The sequence below is a fragment of the Malaya genurostris genome, chromosome 3, assembly GCF_030247185.1.
Source record: "Malaya genurostris strain Urasoe2022 chromosome 3, Malgen_1.1, whole genome shotgun sequence".
Classification (NCBI taxonomy): Eukaryota; Metazoa; Arthropoda; class Insecta; order Diptera; family Culicidae; genus Malaya; species Malaya genurostris.
In genome coordinates, this window is record NC_080572.1 from 137,984,765 (window position 1) to 138,000,947 (window position 16,183).

At 39.6% G+C, this 16,183-nt stretch overlaps 1 protein-coding gene across 2 annotated transcripts in view; it reads right to left on the reverse strand.

The window, feature by feature from the left end:
- The window catches only part of LOC131437845 (PP2C-like domain-containing protein CG9801), a 168,941-nt gene that overhangs the window by 76,876 nt on the left and 75,882 nt on the right, over positions 1 to 16,183 (reverse strand). For both annotated transcript variants that reach the window (XM_058607462.1, XM_058607461.1), the window contains 2 exons: positions 7,894 to 8,627; positions 3,840 to 4,058 (listed from right to left, as the gene is read on the reverse strand). In XM_058607462.1, the coding sequence (XP_058463445.1) occupies positions 3,840 to 4,058; positions 7,894 to 8,627 (953 nt within the window). The remainder of the gene's footprint in view (positions 1 to 3,839; positions 4,059 to 7,893; positions 8,628 to 16,183) is intronic.

Below are 16,183 nucleotides of genomic sequence, written 5' to 3' on the forward strand. Positions count from 1 at the left end.
TTCGTAGTTTCGAGAATCTGATTTAATTTGACATGTTCTTCTTCGGAGAGATGCTTTGTACGGAAAATGTTATTTGTTGAGTTTTCTGGTTGAACGTATTCTTGCAATGGGACGACGAGTTTCTCATTGCCAGAATACAAAGTCAATGTCTTGTTGCTAAAGTCAATGGTCGCGTTTAAAGCGGTTAATATTTCGGTTCCAATGATTCCACAGAAATATGAATGAAATTTATGTAACAAAAATTTAGCGACATGATTTATTTTAGGGTAAAAGAAATTGATGTCGATTGCTGAAGTAGCGTTGAAGGTGCCATTAGCACAAGTTATATTAGCGGCATCAAAGTTGTATGGCCTTGAAGCTTTGTATGACCATGCCAGTTTTGGGTCAATTAAATTGATGTTTGCTCCCGTGTCCACTAGAAAAGGGAAGCATCCATTTGTCGTCTTCAAGTTGATGTACGGCAATATCGGCCTCACCAACTTGGATTCCACTCTAAAAAATTCGTTGTATTAGATGTCGTGGGTTCGGGTTCGTCAAAATTGTTTTGATGTTGTTCGGCCGGTGTGTTACTATTTTCATTGTTCGGTGGAGTCGGTGGTTGAAAATCTTGATAATCATTATGATTGTAATATTGATCGAACGTATGATAATAATCATGTTCGTGATCGTCGAAGAAATCACCTTGGACATATTCAAATGAATTTTCCACGGGGTGTGCCTGTCTCTTGAAGGGAGGTATTTGGTACGACGGCGGATGTGGACGTTTTAAGTCCATCTGCGGTCGGTTTCCGTAGTTCATATTGCGAGATCGTAAACTTTGGTCGACCTCCATTGGTTCTGGTCTTTGGAATGTATTGGGATAATATTGTTGCCTATTCGGAGGAAATTGTTGTCGGTTTTGAGCAAATGGGTTCGGTGAGAATGGTTGGCGATTTTGGGAAAATGTGTTCGGAGAGAACTGTTGCCGACTTGACATGAAGGGATTTGTCTGGAAGCCTCTTGTATATGGCATTAAAGGAGGAGGAAGATTTCTCGGAGGTGGCCGAGGTGGAAGTTTCGGTACCTCAAAGTCTCTTGGTTTAGGATGTGGGGTGTTATGTTCGTTTCGGTAAGGTGCTGATCTTGAATCCATGTTGAAATAGTCAAGACAGAATTGGTATGCTTGACTTAGTGTAGTGGGGTTAAAAGTTTTTAATAAATGGCAAAGCGGTTTCTCTAAGCCACGAATGAAAGCGTCTACAGCTTTTTCCCTGAAATAGTCAATGTGGGAGTTGACGTGCAGGCAATACTTTTCTTCGGTTTGAATTTGAGCGATGAGCGAAGATAACAACTCATTCACTCTAGAGTAGTAACTACTCAAGCTCTCGGTTGCTGATTTTTTTTATCGAAGTGAGTTCATAATCGAGCGTTTTTATGTCACGCTTATCTCTATAGTAAAGTATTAGTGTATTTTTAATCTCCCCCCAGTCATAAGTAATGTTGTTAGAGTTTAAAACATCAGCGGCCTCGCCTCTAATCATCCTTCTAATTGATCTTTCAATTAACTGTGTTTGAGAGACAGTCGCTCCGGCCTCTCGGTACATATCAAAAATTCCTTCAACATCTGTCAGCCAGGATAACAATTCAACCGGCCTTCCGTCGAAAGGTTGGAGATCCTTTACAAAATCAGGTAATCTCCCAAGCTCAATGAATTGTTGCATGGTCAATTCTGGAGCTAAAGCTGGCATTGGGTTCGCCATTGTTTGTAAATTTATTTTTCAATTGGTTAAAAACGATTCAATGTCTACTTGGAATACTTTTACTGATCAGGAAAAATCAGTCACTTTAATTAACACTTATCTTTTTGATTCACTATTTGTTGAATAAAAAATATTTATTATGACTTACATTAAGGACCGTGTCCTGGGTGCGGCCAACATTTGGTCCGTTGGTCTTTCTTGTTGGCTGTCCTCGGGGCGGGGGAATCGGTGAGCAGGCACGTTTGGGTTGCTCCGTTTTACGTCACGTTACTCCGGTCCAGCGGTGCCGATCGGTCCAGCGACACAGTGTCTCACCACTCGCTTCGTGATCTATAGTTCCGGTTCCTTTAACCGGTTTGTGACCTGGCTCTTATAACCAGCACTTAGCACTAATCAATTTTGAAGAATTTTGTCACTAAGTTTTTTCTTAAAGGATTTTTTTCACTACACGATCACTTATTCTATTCCCGTCCACGAGGATCTCGCCGGAGCCTCCAGTTAAGTTTTCACTAATCTAAATGTCTTTTTAAAAAAGCACAACCGCTCGTTTCACTTGCAAAAATTAAACTGACTTTATTCTTTAATTCAATTGTATCTACAGCTCATAATGTCAAATTGCACTTTTTAGTGGACGTGACTTTTCTCCGTTCCCATAGATCGATGTCTTCAGGTGCGAAATGTTCCGTCAGCGTTCTTGTCTGTCCCGTCAGGCTGGCGCCGATGCTAACGTGTTCGTCAGCAATTCTCGCTGTCCTCGTTCGGGTAGCTCCGTTGCTAACTCGCGCTACCACGGACCAAGTGTTCGCCATCCGCCAGGTGTTGCAAAAGTGCCGCGAATACAATGTGCCCACACATCACTTATTCATCGATTTCAAATCAGCCTACGACACAATCGATCGAGAACAGCTATGGAAAATCATGCACGACTACGGATTCCCGGACAAACTGATACGATTGGTCAAAGCTACGATGGATCGAGTGATGTGCGTTGTTCGAGTATCGGGGATAAACTCGAGTCCCTTCGAAACACGCAGAGGGCTACGGCAAGCCTTTCGTGTCTGCTATTCAACATTGCTTTGGAGAGAGTGGCACGATTTTCAGAAAGTCCGTCCAGCTACTTGGTTTCGCTGATGATATTGATATTATAGCACGTAACTATGAGAAGATGGAAGATACGTACATCGGACTAAAAGCTGAGGCCAAGCGGATCGGACTAGACATCGATGTGTCAAAGACAAAGTACATGAAAGGCATGTCGATAATGACACCAGCAAAGAAATTCAGAGACGCATATTGTCAGAAAATCGTGCTTACTTTGGACTGCGCAGGACGCTTCGATCGAGCAAAATTCACCGTCGTACGAAGTTAACTATCTACAAAACGCTGATTAGACCGGTTATTCTCTACGGGCATGAGTCCTGGACAATGCTTGCGGAGGATCAACGCGCACTAGGTGTTTTTGAACGGAAGGTGTTGCGAACCATCTTCGGCGGAGTGCGGATGGAAGACGGTACGTGGAGAAGGCGAATGAACCATGAACTGCACCAGTTGCTGGGAGGATCAACCCTCGTCCAAACGGCCAAGGTCGGGCGGTTACGGTGGGCCGGGCATGTTGTTAGAATGTCGGAGAACAACCCGCTTAAAATGATTCTCGATAATGATCCGACCGGTATAAGAAGAAGAGGCGCGGCGGGCAAGATGGATCGATCAAATTGAGGACGACCTGCGGACCCTTCGCAGCTACCGAGGCAGGCGGCGAACAGCCATGAACCGAGTTGAATGGAGACGCCTCCTGTATACAGCAGAGACCCGCGTGGTCTACGACTGAATGAGTAAGTAAGTTCATGAGATAACATGTTTTATAATTTCATGATTTTATAATCATGGTGCCTGGAATGAATTTTTATCCGTGTACATACATGTGAGTCTTTAGCACTAACATAACGTCACCAAAAGATTAAAAAGCGAACATACGTAGTCTACCTAAAGCCAAATACTATAATAAAGCAGTGCAATATTTCAACAATCGTTTTTCACAGAAAAAGGGAAAGGCTTGGTTTTCGTAAGTATTTGAATTAAACCCATAATAAATGCACATACCTTGTGTTATCTCTCTTATTCCATATTTTTTGGAGTATACATAACCTAAAGAATCGCCGACATTGCAGCAGCACACTACATGTTTTTCTTTATTTTCCAACAATGGTAGAACTACAACAACAGAAAGCGTAGTAAGCGCTCCACCCGCTTCTATGATATAAGAATGGGCTTCCCAAAAACTCCTTACTAGGCTGACAAATATATCCTTTGTCGAAGATACTGAAAACAAAAACAATAATTTCAATAAAATGCATGTACCTATAATAATCTGATGAAATTAGTATTGAGATTCATTGTTATGAAATGTGATGCGAATCTTATTTACGTTCTGGTTATGGAGCGACAGTTGATAGGAGCATCTGACACCCCTAGTTGAATAAAGTGTAACTCAGCTCGATGAAATCGGAGAATTTCTGGGCGTGATTCGGATTACGGACCCGATTTAAGCTAGCTCAAACTTGTTTGAAAACTACTATTGATTACGTTTAGAGATCCGGAGATACGATGATATAAGTGACGTAACACGTTCAAAGTGTCAGTAGGATCGTAGCACCAGCCATGCAATGATTCTGTACACTTTAAATCGACTGCGAAATCTGTTGAAACAGAAGGTCAAATTCCACTACAGGAATGTAATACCAAGGCTTGACGTAACCGAAATAGCACTTTATGTCTTTCTCATACAAAAAGGTTATGCAAAAAACCAATTTTTGAACCGGGGATCGGATGGACAGGTGTCATATAACATTCGAATCAGTTTGTAGAGTACACAAAATGTCTGTGTGTGTATATGTGTATGTACTCGTTTTTCTCGAAGATGGCTGAACCGTTTTTCACAAATTTGGCTTCAAATGAAAGGTCTCTCAGTCCCATAAACTGCTATTAATTTTACCCGAATCGAACTTCCGATTCGAGAGTAACGGGGTAAAATTTACAAAAAAAGGTAATGTGGTATGACGTGAACACGAATAAAACTAACACATATCACATTACACTTCTGAATATATGAATCTGAAAATATATATATATATATATATATATATATATATATATATATATATATATATATATATATATATATATATATATATATATATATATATATATATATATATATATATATATATATATATATATATATATATATATATATATATATATATATATATATATATATATATATATATATATATATATATATATATATATATATATATATATATATACTTGAGTTTTTCGCGCAAGGACGACGATTTTGAGGTAGTCAGACATATCTTCAACTGAACCGTATAAAAGGGGAACCGTGGTCGAAAATCGAGCATTTCGTCTGAGCGCCAGTCAATCGGAAGTCACGCTCCAACCGGAATCATTGGATCGACTTAGGCATCCCTTCGGTCGGGTCATAGACGCGTACCGTAAGCGACGGTTCGGGAGGACTTCCCTCGTCGAGGAACCTTTCGTCGGTGTAGACTAGATCTTTTAACGGAGACTAGTCAAGTAGTTCCGCGACGTAGCATCAGTTTTGGGTCGTCGAGGCGCCAGTGAACTGGAAGTTACCCTTCAGCCGGCATCACTGGACCGACCTCGTCATCCAACTGGTCGATCCCTCGAGATCAGGATGCTGATCCCCATTCTGCATAAATCTTGGGAGGGTGCTGTGAGCACCAATAGCCTTCCACCCCGAAGTAATACCTAGCGGTGGTGCCGGGGGTTTTTTAGTGGGTAGTTCCAATCAACAGTTGGGTAGTCCTGTGGAGAGTCCCACACTCCGTGCGTAAATGCATTTCACATTGTAAAAAAAACACTTTGAAAGAAAGACGCGAATAGATTTGCTGACTCCTCGGCTGACGATGAGTATTGTCCCTGATAGTTAACACATTCCGGAAATCCACGGCTAGTTGTTTTATTACGCACGAAATTCCAAAACAGCTTGGGATCATCCTTCAGACAGTTCTCAATATGAGATACGTATGAATGGAAACACGAATTATTCAAAACCTCAAATTGACGCTCTATGTCACGAATATGCGATCGATCGTCGTCACTTGTAGTGCGAAAATAACGTTTACGAGCCTTCCTTAATCTATTACGGGCATTACGGAGCTTCGCATTACACCATGGTCGCCTGCACTGACGTCGACTTATTCGTCTCTTTCGGGGAACGTATTGTTGAAAAACTAAGTCCAACTCATAATAGAATCTACATACCGCTTCATCTAGTGAGCCCAAAGTTAAAATATCCAACCAATTGATTTGCGAAACTCCCACATTCAAAGTATCCAAGTTGCAATGTTCAAAATCATAGTCTATTTTCTCTTTTTTTTGCCCGGGATAAAGTTAGAAGATCAGAAGATGCATTATACGAAATTAAACTACCAATATCTTCATCAAAGCTCCAATTCAGCAGCGGTAAACTATGATCCCCAAGTACAATCACCCTAGTACGATCTCCGATCCTATTGCACAGGTTGTTTATACAAGCAGCATGTTGTTCATATAAAGCGATATTAGAATTTGGTGGTAGGTAAATAGCACACAATATTAGTGACACAGAAGCGTAATTGATACGAATCGCGATTTGCTCTAAACAATCAGCTTTAGCGAGAGTAACAATATTACTACGAATGCCTTTTTTGATCATACCTGAATCGGTTAGTATTAGTCAAAAATAACGTTTTCGTTCAGCACGTCAGCAAAGACATGGCACTTCGGAGAAAATTAAAAAGTGTTTTGCAAATAGCATTAACTTTACGTTCGGCACGACAGTAAAGACGTTGCACTTCGGCGCAAATAAAAAAAGTGTTCTGTAAGTAGCAGAAACTTTATGTCTGCCTAGCGGTTTATGTTGAGCTGCTAGGTTACATAACAGTTCAACATAAACTGTTATGTACTGACGAGTCGAAGACGAAACATAAAGTATAGATTAACTTTACGTTTGCTAAGCGGTTCGAGTTGAACTGTTTAAGTTTGCATTAAGCAGTTCAATTTGACCCTTTCAGATTTGAGCGAAATAAATCTTCAGCTCAACAATGCCATTGCACAGCATCACATTCAACATACCATGCAGACCCTGTCAGCTTGGAGCGATCTCAATCTTCAGTTCAGCAACGCCATCGCACGGCGTCTCATTCAACATGTCATGTCAATTGTATGGGTGCACAGCCCTGCTATTTTGGCGCGCACGAATTTGACATTTCTCTCCTCTACTTCTATGTATGAGGTTCGATGCGGGCTCACCTGAGGGCGACATGCTCGCAAAAAAGGATGTTGCCAATGATTTGTTCGGGAAATGTGAGAGCTGGATATCTTGTTAATATGATGTCTTTGATACCATGTCAATTGTATGGGTGCGCAGTGCTGCTATTTCGGCGCGAATGAATTTGACATCTCTCTCCCCTTCTTCTATGTATGAGATTCGATGGGGACGCGCCTGAGGGCGCCATAATCGTAAGAAAGGATGTTGCCAGTGATTTGCTCGGAAAAAGTGATAGCTGGATATCTTGTTAATATGACGTCTTTGGTTTTTATCAAGCAGGACGAAAATACTGCACTTTTCCGCATACTATAAATTTTGGAAGGAAGGCCACTTGGCGTTTTGACCGATAAATTTAGCGCGGTTTGTTTTGATTTTTTTAAATGACACCCGGTCTAACGACCCCCTATAGTGAATAATCATGCCAGTTAAAGAACCGGTAACATGTGTTCGGTTTATTTCTCGTTATACTTATTTTATATATGCCAATACAAACTTAACAATCCTCTTATTTTACTCAATGATCAATATTCCGAGAAGTGCATTTGCAGTGTAATCAATGTTCACGCGAGCCCAGTTATTCCACTTACATAACTATTTTTGAATTATCATCTAGATGAAACAGTAGATTTACGAGAATCTCATATTATTACATCTCTTACCAACAGAATTACCAGAAAGAAGTTGAAACATATAAAATATTTGACATTTCAGATTCTACAATATTTTACTTCACTTCAAACGATGAAAAAATATTCGAATAAAAATGGCAAAAATTACACTATGTATGAAAATACTTACTGAGATGTATTCCAAATATGGCTGAATTCAAATAATCTATCGACCCTTGAACAGCACATTGTGCCGCGAGCCTAGCACCGTTACCCCAATTGACACCATCTGCTAAAGCCATTATGCAACAGTTATTTCTAACTAGGATTCCAAAGCAATCAGCTACCGGATTTCCTACATTTTCGCCACTCAAAAGGTTTTTCTCATATAGTGAAACAGATATTCCGTAAGCATTGTCGTTTGGTAGATTCCAATTTTTTACATTAGCAATCGGATCAATAGGAGTGTCATCTGGAGTGCCTCGAATCTCTGTATTATCAATGATTTGATCATTAGATTTATGTAACAGTTGCAATTCGCGTTTCTTTGCTGAGTACAAAGATTCATTATCACCGTATTTGATATTATATTGGGTTTTAGAGTTGTCATTACGTTGATGAAGCCTCTTATTAGCATTGGAATCTGTTCCAAAATTGTTTGAAAGAGTATTAGTGACTTTCTTAGAAACACCTCTCTCGTTTTGAATTTCATGTTCATTTATAGTATCAATAAAGTCAATTTCGGAATCAGCAAACAAATGAACACGTACTCTACGAATACTTGTTAATCCTTCGCCCGGTCCAGTATATGCTGCAGTAACCGAGTCTGTACCTGTTTTGTATTCACCTATGTCATATTCTGGAAGGTCCTCTGGTGCTTTTCCACTATTTACTATCGGAACAGAGTCTGGTGGTTTCAAGGTTCTGTGAAAAAGAAACAAAAATAGTACAATACAATACTCAAAATAAATGCAGTATAGCAGTATGTCTTCGATATAAAATCGCTGTGGTGATCAGTACTACATTTTACGGTTCGTCATCGACTTTTTCAAGGCTGACTATCGAAAGAATTATTCTGCGAGATAATCAATCTTTTTATGGACTACAGCAAAATCAGTCTTTGTCAAGACTTTTTCAAACCAGGAATATACAATAAGACTAATTTAGCATAGTTAATTTATATTCTTCAAAAAATTGCCTGCATCCACCCGGAAAGGAAATAAGTCTAAAGTTAAAAATAAAGTTTCCGTTGTTCCAAAGCTTTTTAACAACATTGATGATTTAGAATCTATTAAAATAAAAAACAACAGACGAACTCGTCTCCCGGTAATCCTATGCTGTTTTTGATATTCTTGTTAAATCTGATTGTAGTGACAAAGAAAAAAATTCTTCAAAAATTCCTAAAACGGACACTTGACGACCAGGAAAGGAACAACTCGTTCGCGCATTTACGTACCGTGGCAGAAATGAATGCACAACGCTTCGTACGTTCTCTGCGCAATCACATGAGTAAAGGCGTCGCAACCTTACCTCTACGATAATTTCCCGATCTCAATATAATATTTATACAATTTTGTAAGAATATTGAACCCTACATATTTTGGCAGTTGTGTTTTCTGAAACATGTTTAATTACTTTCCTTGGCGTATGGAACAATTTTGATAATTCGGTTTTCAGAAGCGGGAAAAAGTATCTGTAACTATTTAATCATTCTAAAGTTTTTTTTCTACTTCTTGAAAATCCTGGTGCGATGTTGCTCATCACCATCTTAAAATTTATTAAAAAATGTGTGTGTGGTCATACATAAAAACTGTTCAAATATGATATAGATTTAAATATAGTAATCACGTTAGTATTTTAATTATATTAAACTACTTTTCAAACCTGATAATATTGATAATTGTAGTATTTTTTCACACTTTAATCAATTTTGATTTCGAAATTTTTTTTATTAGACATATATTATCGAACTTAATTCGTCAAGATAAAAATATCTGATTTGTATACAATTACATTAAAAGATTCGTCATCAAGTGCGTACCTAGAAAATTTCAGGAGGGGATTTCAAATCATGATGATTACTTCCATACGCATGAAAATATGCATATAATTACTTGAAAATTTTTGGGATAAAGTTCTGAAACATTAAGACGACTTCTCGCCACAACTACCGAAAAGCGAATGAGAACTGCGACCTGAGCGTTTGAGGTTGTTAACCACGCAGAAGGTGCACTATCCGATGCAGCTGCTTGACTGCGTCTTCTCGCCTCGACGACCGGAAAGCAAATGAGAACGGCGACCTGAGCGTTTGAGGGTTTTAACCTCGCATAAGGTGCACTCTCCGGTGCCGCTGGTTGGATCTATCTTCTCGCCTCGACGACCGGAAAGCAAATGAGAACTGCGACCTGAGCGTTTCAGGTTTTTAACCACGCAGAAGGTGCACTCTCCGATGCCACTGGTTGAATGTGTCTTCTCGCCTCGACGACCGGAAAGCAAATGAGAACTGCGACCTGAGCATTTGAGGTTTTTAACCACGCAAAAGGTGAGCTATCCGATGTCGCTGTTTGAATGCGTTTTCTCGACCCGACTTCTGCTTCACAAGAAGAAATGATCGATGTTCACATTTTTTGCATAAATATCTGTTTATTAATCTTATTTTTGTGTATTACATCAACGTTTTAAGTACAAGTGTTTTGATCCACTAGCCTTCCATCTTTGTTGTTCATACGATCCGTTATTAATAATAAGTGTGTTAGTTACTCTTGTTTTACATACTAATGTTTAATCATAATATTTATTTTAATTATTTATAAAATATCTACCTACTTATAACTATCCCTAACCTAATACGTCCAAATTTTTAATTATTTGTTATACAGAGATTGAGCACCTCTCTTCAAATTTCGTGCAGTATTGTTCGAATTCTTGTTCTAGTATATCCAGGGAGGCCATCTCATGTACTTCACTAGTCCTTGTCCAAGGAGGTAGATTTAGAATCATCTTTAAGATCATACTTTGAATGCGCTGAAGCCTAAGTTTGTGTGTTTCGTGCATATCAGATGTCTGTCAAAGGTGAGTCCTAGATAGATAACTTCATCGGACCATTGAATGACCTCATCACCGAATCGTATGCGGCATTCGTCTGATGGAACAAGTTTTGGAGATCTTGAATGTGGAAACAAGATGACCTGAGTTTTTGCTGCATTGATCACAACTTTCCAGCTTGTAAAATATTCCGTTAAAGCGTCCAGACCTGTCTGTAGTTTATTCTTCAGAGCATTAATGACACGACCTTTGTAAAGAATGGCAGTATCATCAGCAAATTGTGACAGAACACCACCACCCGGTAGAGGTGGGATGTCTGATGTAAAAATGTTGTAAAGAATGGGGCCTAGGATACTTCCCTGGGGTACACCAGCAGGAATAGTAAATCTTTCTGAAAGTGCATTATTCAAAGAAACCTGGAATGCTCTATCTGCAAGATAATTTTTGATAATTTTAATAAGATACATGGTAAAGTTATACCGATGCAGTTTAAACACCGGGCCATCAATATTGCCATGGCAGTCGTTTTGGACACTGATTTGTTTTGTTGGATGGCGTTGGTGGATGGTGGATCTTCCTTTCCGGAACCCAAACTGTTCTTCCAGTAATATATCCTGTTCATCTGCGAAAGCAAGAATTCGCCTTTGTATTGACTTTTCAAACAGCTTGGATATGGCAGAGAGTAAGCTGATGGGCCGATAGCTCTTGGAAAAGGAAGGATCTTTCCCCGGTTTCAAGACTGGGATAACTTTAGCTAACTTCCACATTGAAGGGAAGTAACCAAGCTCCTAGCACCTGTTAAAAATTTTAGCTAAGAAGACAAATGAGCGAATACTCAAATGTTTCAGCTCAATGGTGAATGTGTTTTCGAAACCGGGGGCCTTCAGATATCTGGATTTTTTCACAATAGACATCAGCTCATTCACAGTGACTCTACTTTCTTCCAGAACCAAGCTGTCTGATTGGTCAACCTCAGCTACGCTATCAGCAACGGCTCTTTCATGTGGACTAACAATGTTGAGTCCTAAATTGTGAGAACACACAAACTGCTGGCCTAGCGCCTTTGCCTTCTCTACTGGTGTGATTGAAGGTATTCCTTCAGCTGCGTCCTGGGGTGACATCAGAGGAGGAATAGGCTTCGGTTTTTTCTTAAGCACCTTCGATAAGGACCATAAGGGTTTTGAATGTGGGAGAATTTCTCGAAGCTTTTGCTGGAAGTTCCTGTTGCGAAGCTCAGATATCCTTTCCTGGATTATCCTAGTTAAGTTGTTATAAGAAGTCTTCTTATCTAGAATGACAGTTCGTTGATACTGTATCCGGTAGATATTTCGAAGTCGGATGAGTTTCTTGGTGACACTGTCGATTTGGAGAGAGGAACTCGGCATATGTTGTACTGGAACCGTCCTATCACGAGCGACTGTGATTGAATGCTGGAAGGAAGATAGGGCCGCATCGATTTCCATCGGGGAGTCTAGTGGCAAGTCGATATTAATAAGTTGGTCGGCGATTTGTTGAAATTGGACCCAATCGGTGCGATAATAGTTCCTCCGAGGTTGAATAGGCACTGTTTCTGGTGAAGATCCCAACGTCAATATTACTGGAAAGTGGTAAGAAGATTACTAGTTGAAGACAACCGGAGAGCTGTCTATGGCGATGTTGCTGATAAATATATCCAAAATGGAATGAACTCCTGATCTGGAAAGTCGCGTTGGTTGATCCGGAGCGAGGATGTTGTACTGTCCAGCTTCGTAATCTTCGGCAAGTACGAATCCGTTTCGATTCTGTCTTTTGTTTCCCCACAGCTCATGCCGTGCGTTCAGGTCCCCAGCTATGATGAATTTGTTATGTCGTCGAGTGAGCATAGCTAGATCTCGCTTCAATGATGCACACGTACCATCTCGAAGATTAGTTTGTTTGGGGCAGTACGCTGCAATGATGATGATGGGTCCCATCGTCGTTGTAATCTCAATTCCGATGGCTTCTATAAGTCGCAATTCCAGGCTTCCCACCAACTTTACGATCGGATTTCAACACATTGATCAGCAAAGGACTACAGGCAACAATCCGTTTATGTACTGAAGGCTACAAAATAACTGTTCCGGCTTTGAACCACTACAAAGGAGTGGAATTGTACCTGAAGCAGACAAAAGCGGAATACTTCACACACGATATTGCCGCCAATAAACCTATGAAGGTTGTACTTCGAGGACTACCCGACATGATGGAAGCCGAACTAAAGCAGGCACTGTCGGAGGCTGGACTAAAGCCTTTGATGGTGTTAAAAATGAAGCGACATAACACGGACAAAAAGTATCGAGATCAACTCTACTTGGTTCATCTGGAGAAGGGCTCCATTACCATGAGTCAACTTAAAACCATAAAATCGTTATTTGATAAAATCATCGAATGGTAAAAGTATAAACCGGTACATCGGGATGTCACACAGTGCACAAACTGTTTGAACTGCGAGGTCAAACATGGTCAAGTCATGGAGCGAGGAATTGCCACATGAAAAGTCGGTGCGGGAAATGTGCCGATTCACACAATACCAACGATTGCCTACTCGCTGTAAAATGTGTGAACTGTGATGGCGACCATCCATCTACTAGCAAATCGTGTCCCAAACGTGCTGAGTTCACAAAAATTCGACAACAGGCGTCCCGCAAACAATCAACGCGCAAGAATGTTCCACAGAAGGATGAAATTAATTTCCCACGGCTCCCACCGAAGAGGGATATTCCAAAATATAATCAACCATGACTCTGGTGATTTATTCTCTGCTGAACAACTGATCGCCATTTTTGAAACAATGACAAAAAAACTACGAAACTGCAGAACGCGGTTGGATCAAATCAACGCATTAGGCGAAATCATCATCGAATATGCAATGTAACGAGTTGGTTGTAGTAAATTGGAATGCTTGCTCACTCAGGAGCAAAACTGCTGAGTTATCCGACTTTCTTCAAGAGAAGAATGCCGATATTGCTATTTTTACTGTAACTCATCTTAAACCTGAAATTTCTATTTTTATTTCCAATTACAGGATTCACAGACTCGACAGGACAACTACCAGGAGGGGGAGTTGGGAGTTGGGAGGGGAGTTGCCATTGCCATTAAACGATCCATTCAGCACAGGCTTCTGTCTGCCTTTAAATTGCGACTTATAGAAGCCATCGGAATTGAGATTACAACGACGATGGGACCCATCATCATCATTGCAGCGTACTGCCCCAAACAAACTAATCTTCGAGATGGTACGTGTGCATCATTGAAGCGAGATCTAGCTATGCTCACTCGACGACATAACAAATTCAGGTAGAAAAGCGGCATTTTTTCCTTCTTCTGCAGTTCCTCTTCGACATCAACTGGTAGATCAGCGTATTGGTTGTTATTCAGAAAACGGTCGTTTACCTGTACATCATTTGGCTTCAGACGCTTAGCATCCTTTGGATTCTTCTCGGATCTATGGCGCGTTTTACCAATAGTTTGGGTAGGTAGAAAGCTGCGAATAAAAGATAAAACAAAATCGAAATTACTCGTAGTAGGTTATTCGTCTATCCACATCGAGTGTTAGATGACAAATGAATGATTCATTTTCACCAGGGGAACTTATAACGTTCAGTTGAAGATATGTGCCTGACTACCTCAAAATCGTCGTCCTTGCGCGAAAAACCCAAGAAAAACAAAGACTTTTCCGCATTGTTTTCATATTTTGAGAGAACTTAATTTGTGAGTTGGTTGTGGTTATCTCACACTGTTCAAAATATTATCCTAAATTTCTGATCATATTTTTGATGAAATGGTGAAAGAATTATGTTGCTACCATTAATACAAGTCGAGATATTCACGATTAAGTTCTGCCCATTCTTCCATATTGCTAATTATGAAAAGGCACTCCATAGTAAAGTAAGTCGTATTCACGACAAAAAACAGAAACTAAATGATAAAAACAAGAAAAAAAAGGTTTACAAAGAAAAAGAACAAAAGAAACACCCCTCCGCTCGGACGGACAGCGTATGCATGAGGTAAAATGCGCAAAAAAATCAAAATATGTGTGCTAATTTTTCGCAGAGATTGCGTGACCGATTTTCAAAAATTTATATTCAAATGAATAGTTTCATGGTCCTCCACAAAACTTCCGAATTTCATTTGTATCCGATTTCCTGCTCCGGAATTATAAGGTGATAAGTGTAAAAATCCCAACTTAAATTTACTTGCTCACTTTTTTCATAAATGGCGTTATCGATTTCAACAAACTTTAATTCAAATGAATGGTCTTGTGGTCCCACACAAAACTTCTGAAATTCATTTGGATCCGACTTCCGGTTCCGGAGTTATAGGGTAAAGTTCGTAAAAATTTTTATACCATCACTTAGAGGGCGAAACAAAAAATGTAAAAAAAAAAATCAAAACCAACCCCAAAAACACTTCATTCGATAGTCATCATCAGTAGACAAACAAACTGATTTCGGCTACCCTGTTTCCCAGTCTCCGATTCCGGAGGCACAGGAAATAGTGGTCATATTTTCTTAGATGGATCTCACTTACTTTTCTCAGTAATGGTTTGACTAATTTTCACAAACTTTTTTTTTTTTTTTGTTTCAATTATAGAGGCTTTAACATCTTAGGTCATTCGCCTCTTCGGATCAGAAAATCTTTCTGACCCTATGTGCGGGGTTGGGAATCGAACCCAGGCGGGCTGCGTGAAAGGCATCGACTATCCCATCACGCTATACCCGTCCCCCGTTCACAAACTTATGTTTTAATGGAAGGTCCTGTGGTCTTGTACGGAATTCCTAGATTTAATACGGATTCGAATTCTTGTTTCGGAATTATAGGGTAAAGTGTGTTAAAAATTTTATATCTTCACGCGGGCGAAACAGAAAACGTGAAAAATTCTAAATCGACAAAAAAACTACTCCGATTGGTAGTCATTATCAGTAAACGGTCAACTAAACCGATTCCGGTTAATTTTTCAAAGATCGAAGAATTCTAATTTTGTATTCACAACAAAATGTGCTAAAATTAGTGACAGAAATTATCTCCATATAAAGGAATGTTTTGCCTTTATCGATGAAAGTGAAAGGCATTATCACACCACTAGGTGTGAATACGTTTTTGCATTAAAATGACTTACTCTTCACTCTACAGGATACAGAAAAAAAACAATGGCACTCTTATATAAACTAAAACGAAAAAACAATTCTTTTTGTCGGTAACGTCACTTATACCATCATATCTCCGGAACCAGAGATCACAGCTATTCGATCTTCATACTAAATCAATGGCCTAACAGTAGCTTTCAAACGACCCTAAATTTATTGAAATCGGTTTAGTCATGTCTGAGAAAATTGCGCGATAAAAAAGCAACGCGTTTTCTCGGTTACGTTACTTATACCATCATATCTCCGGAACCAGAAGTCACTGTCATTTTA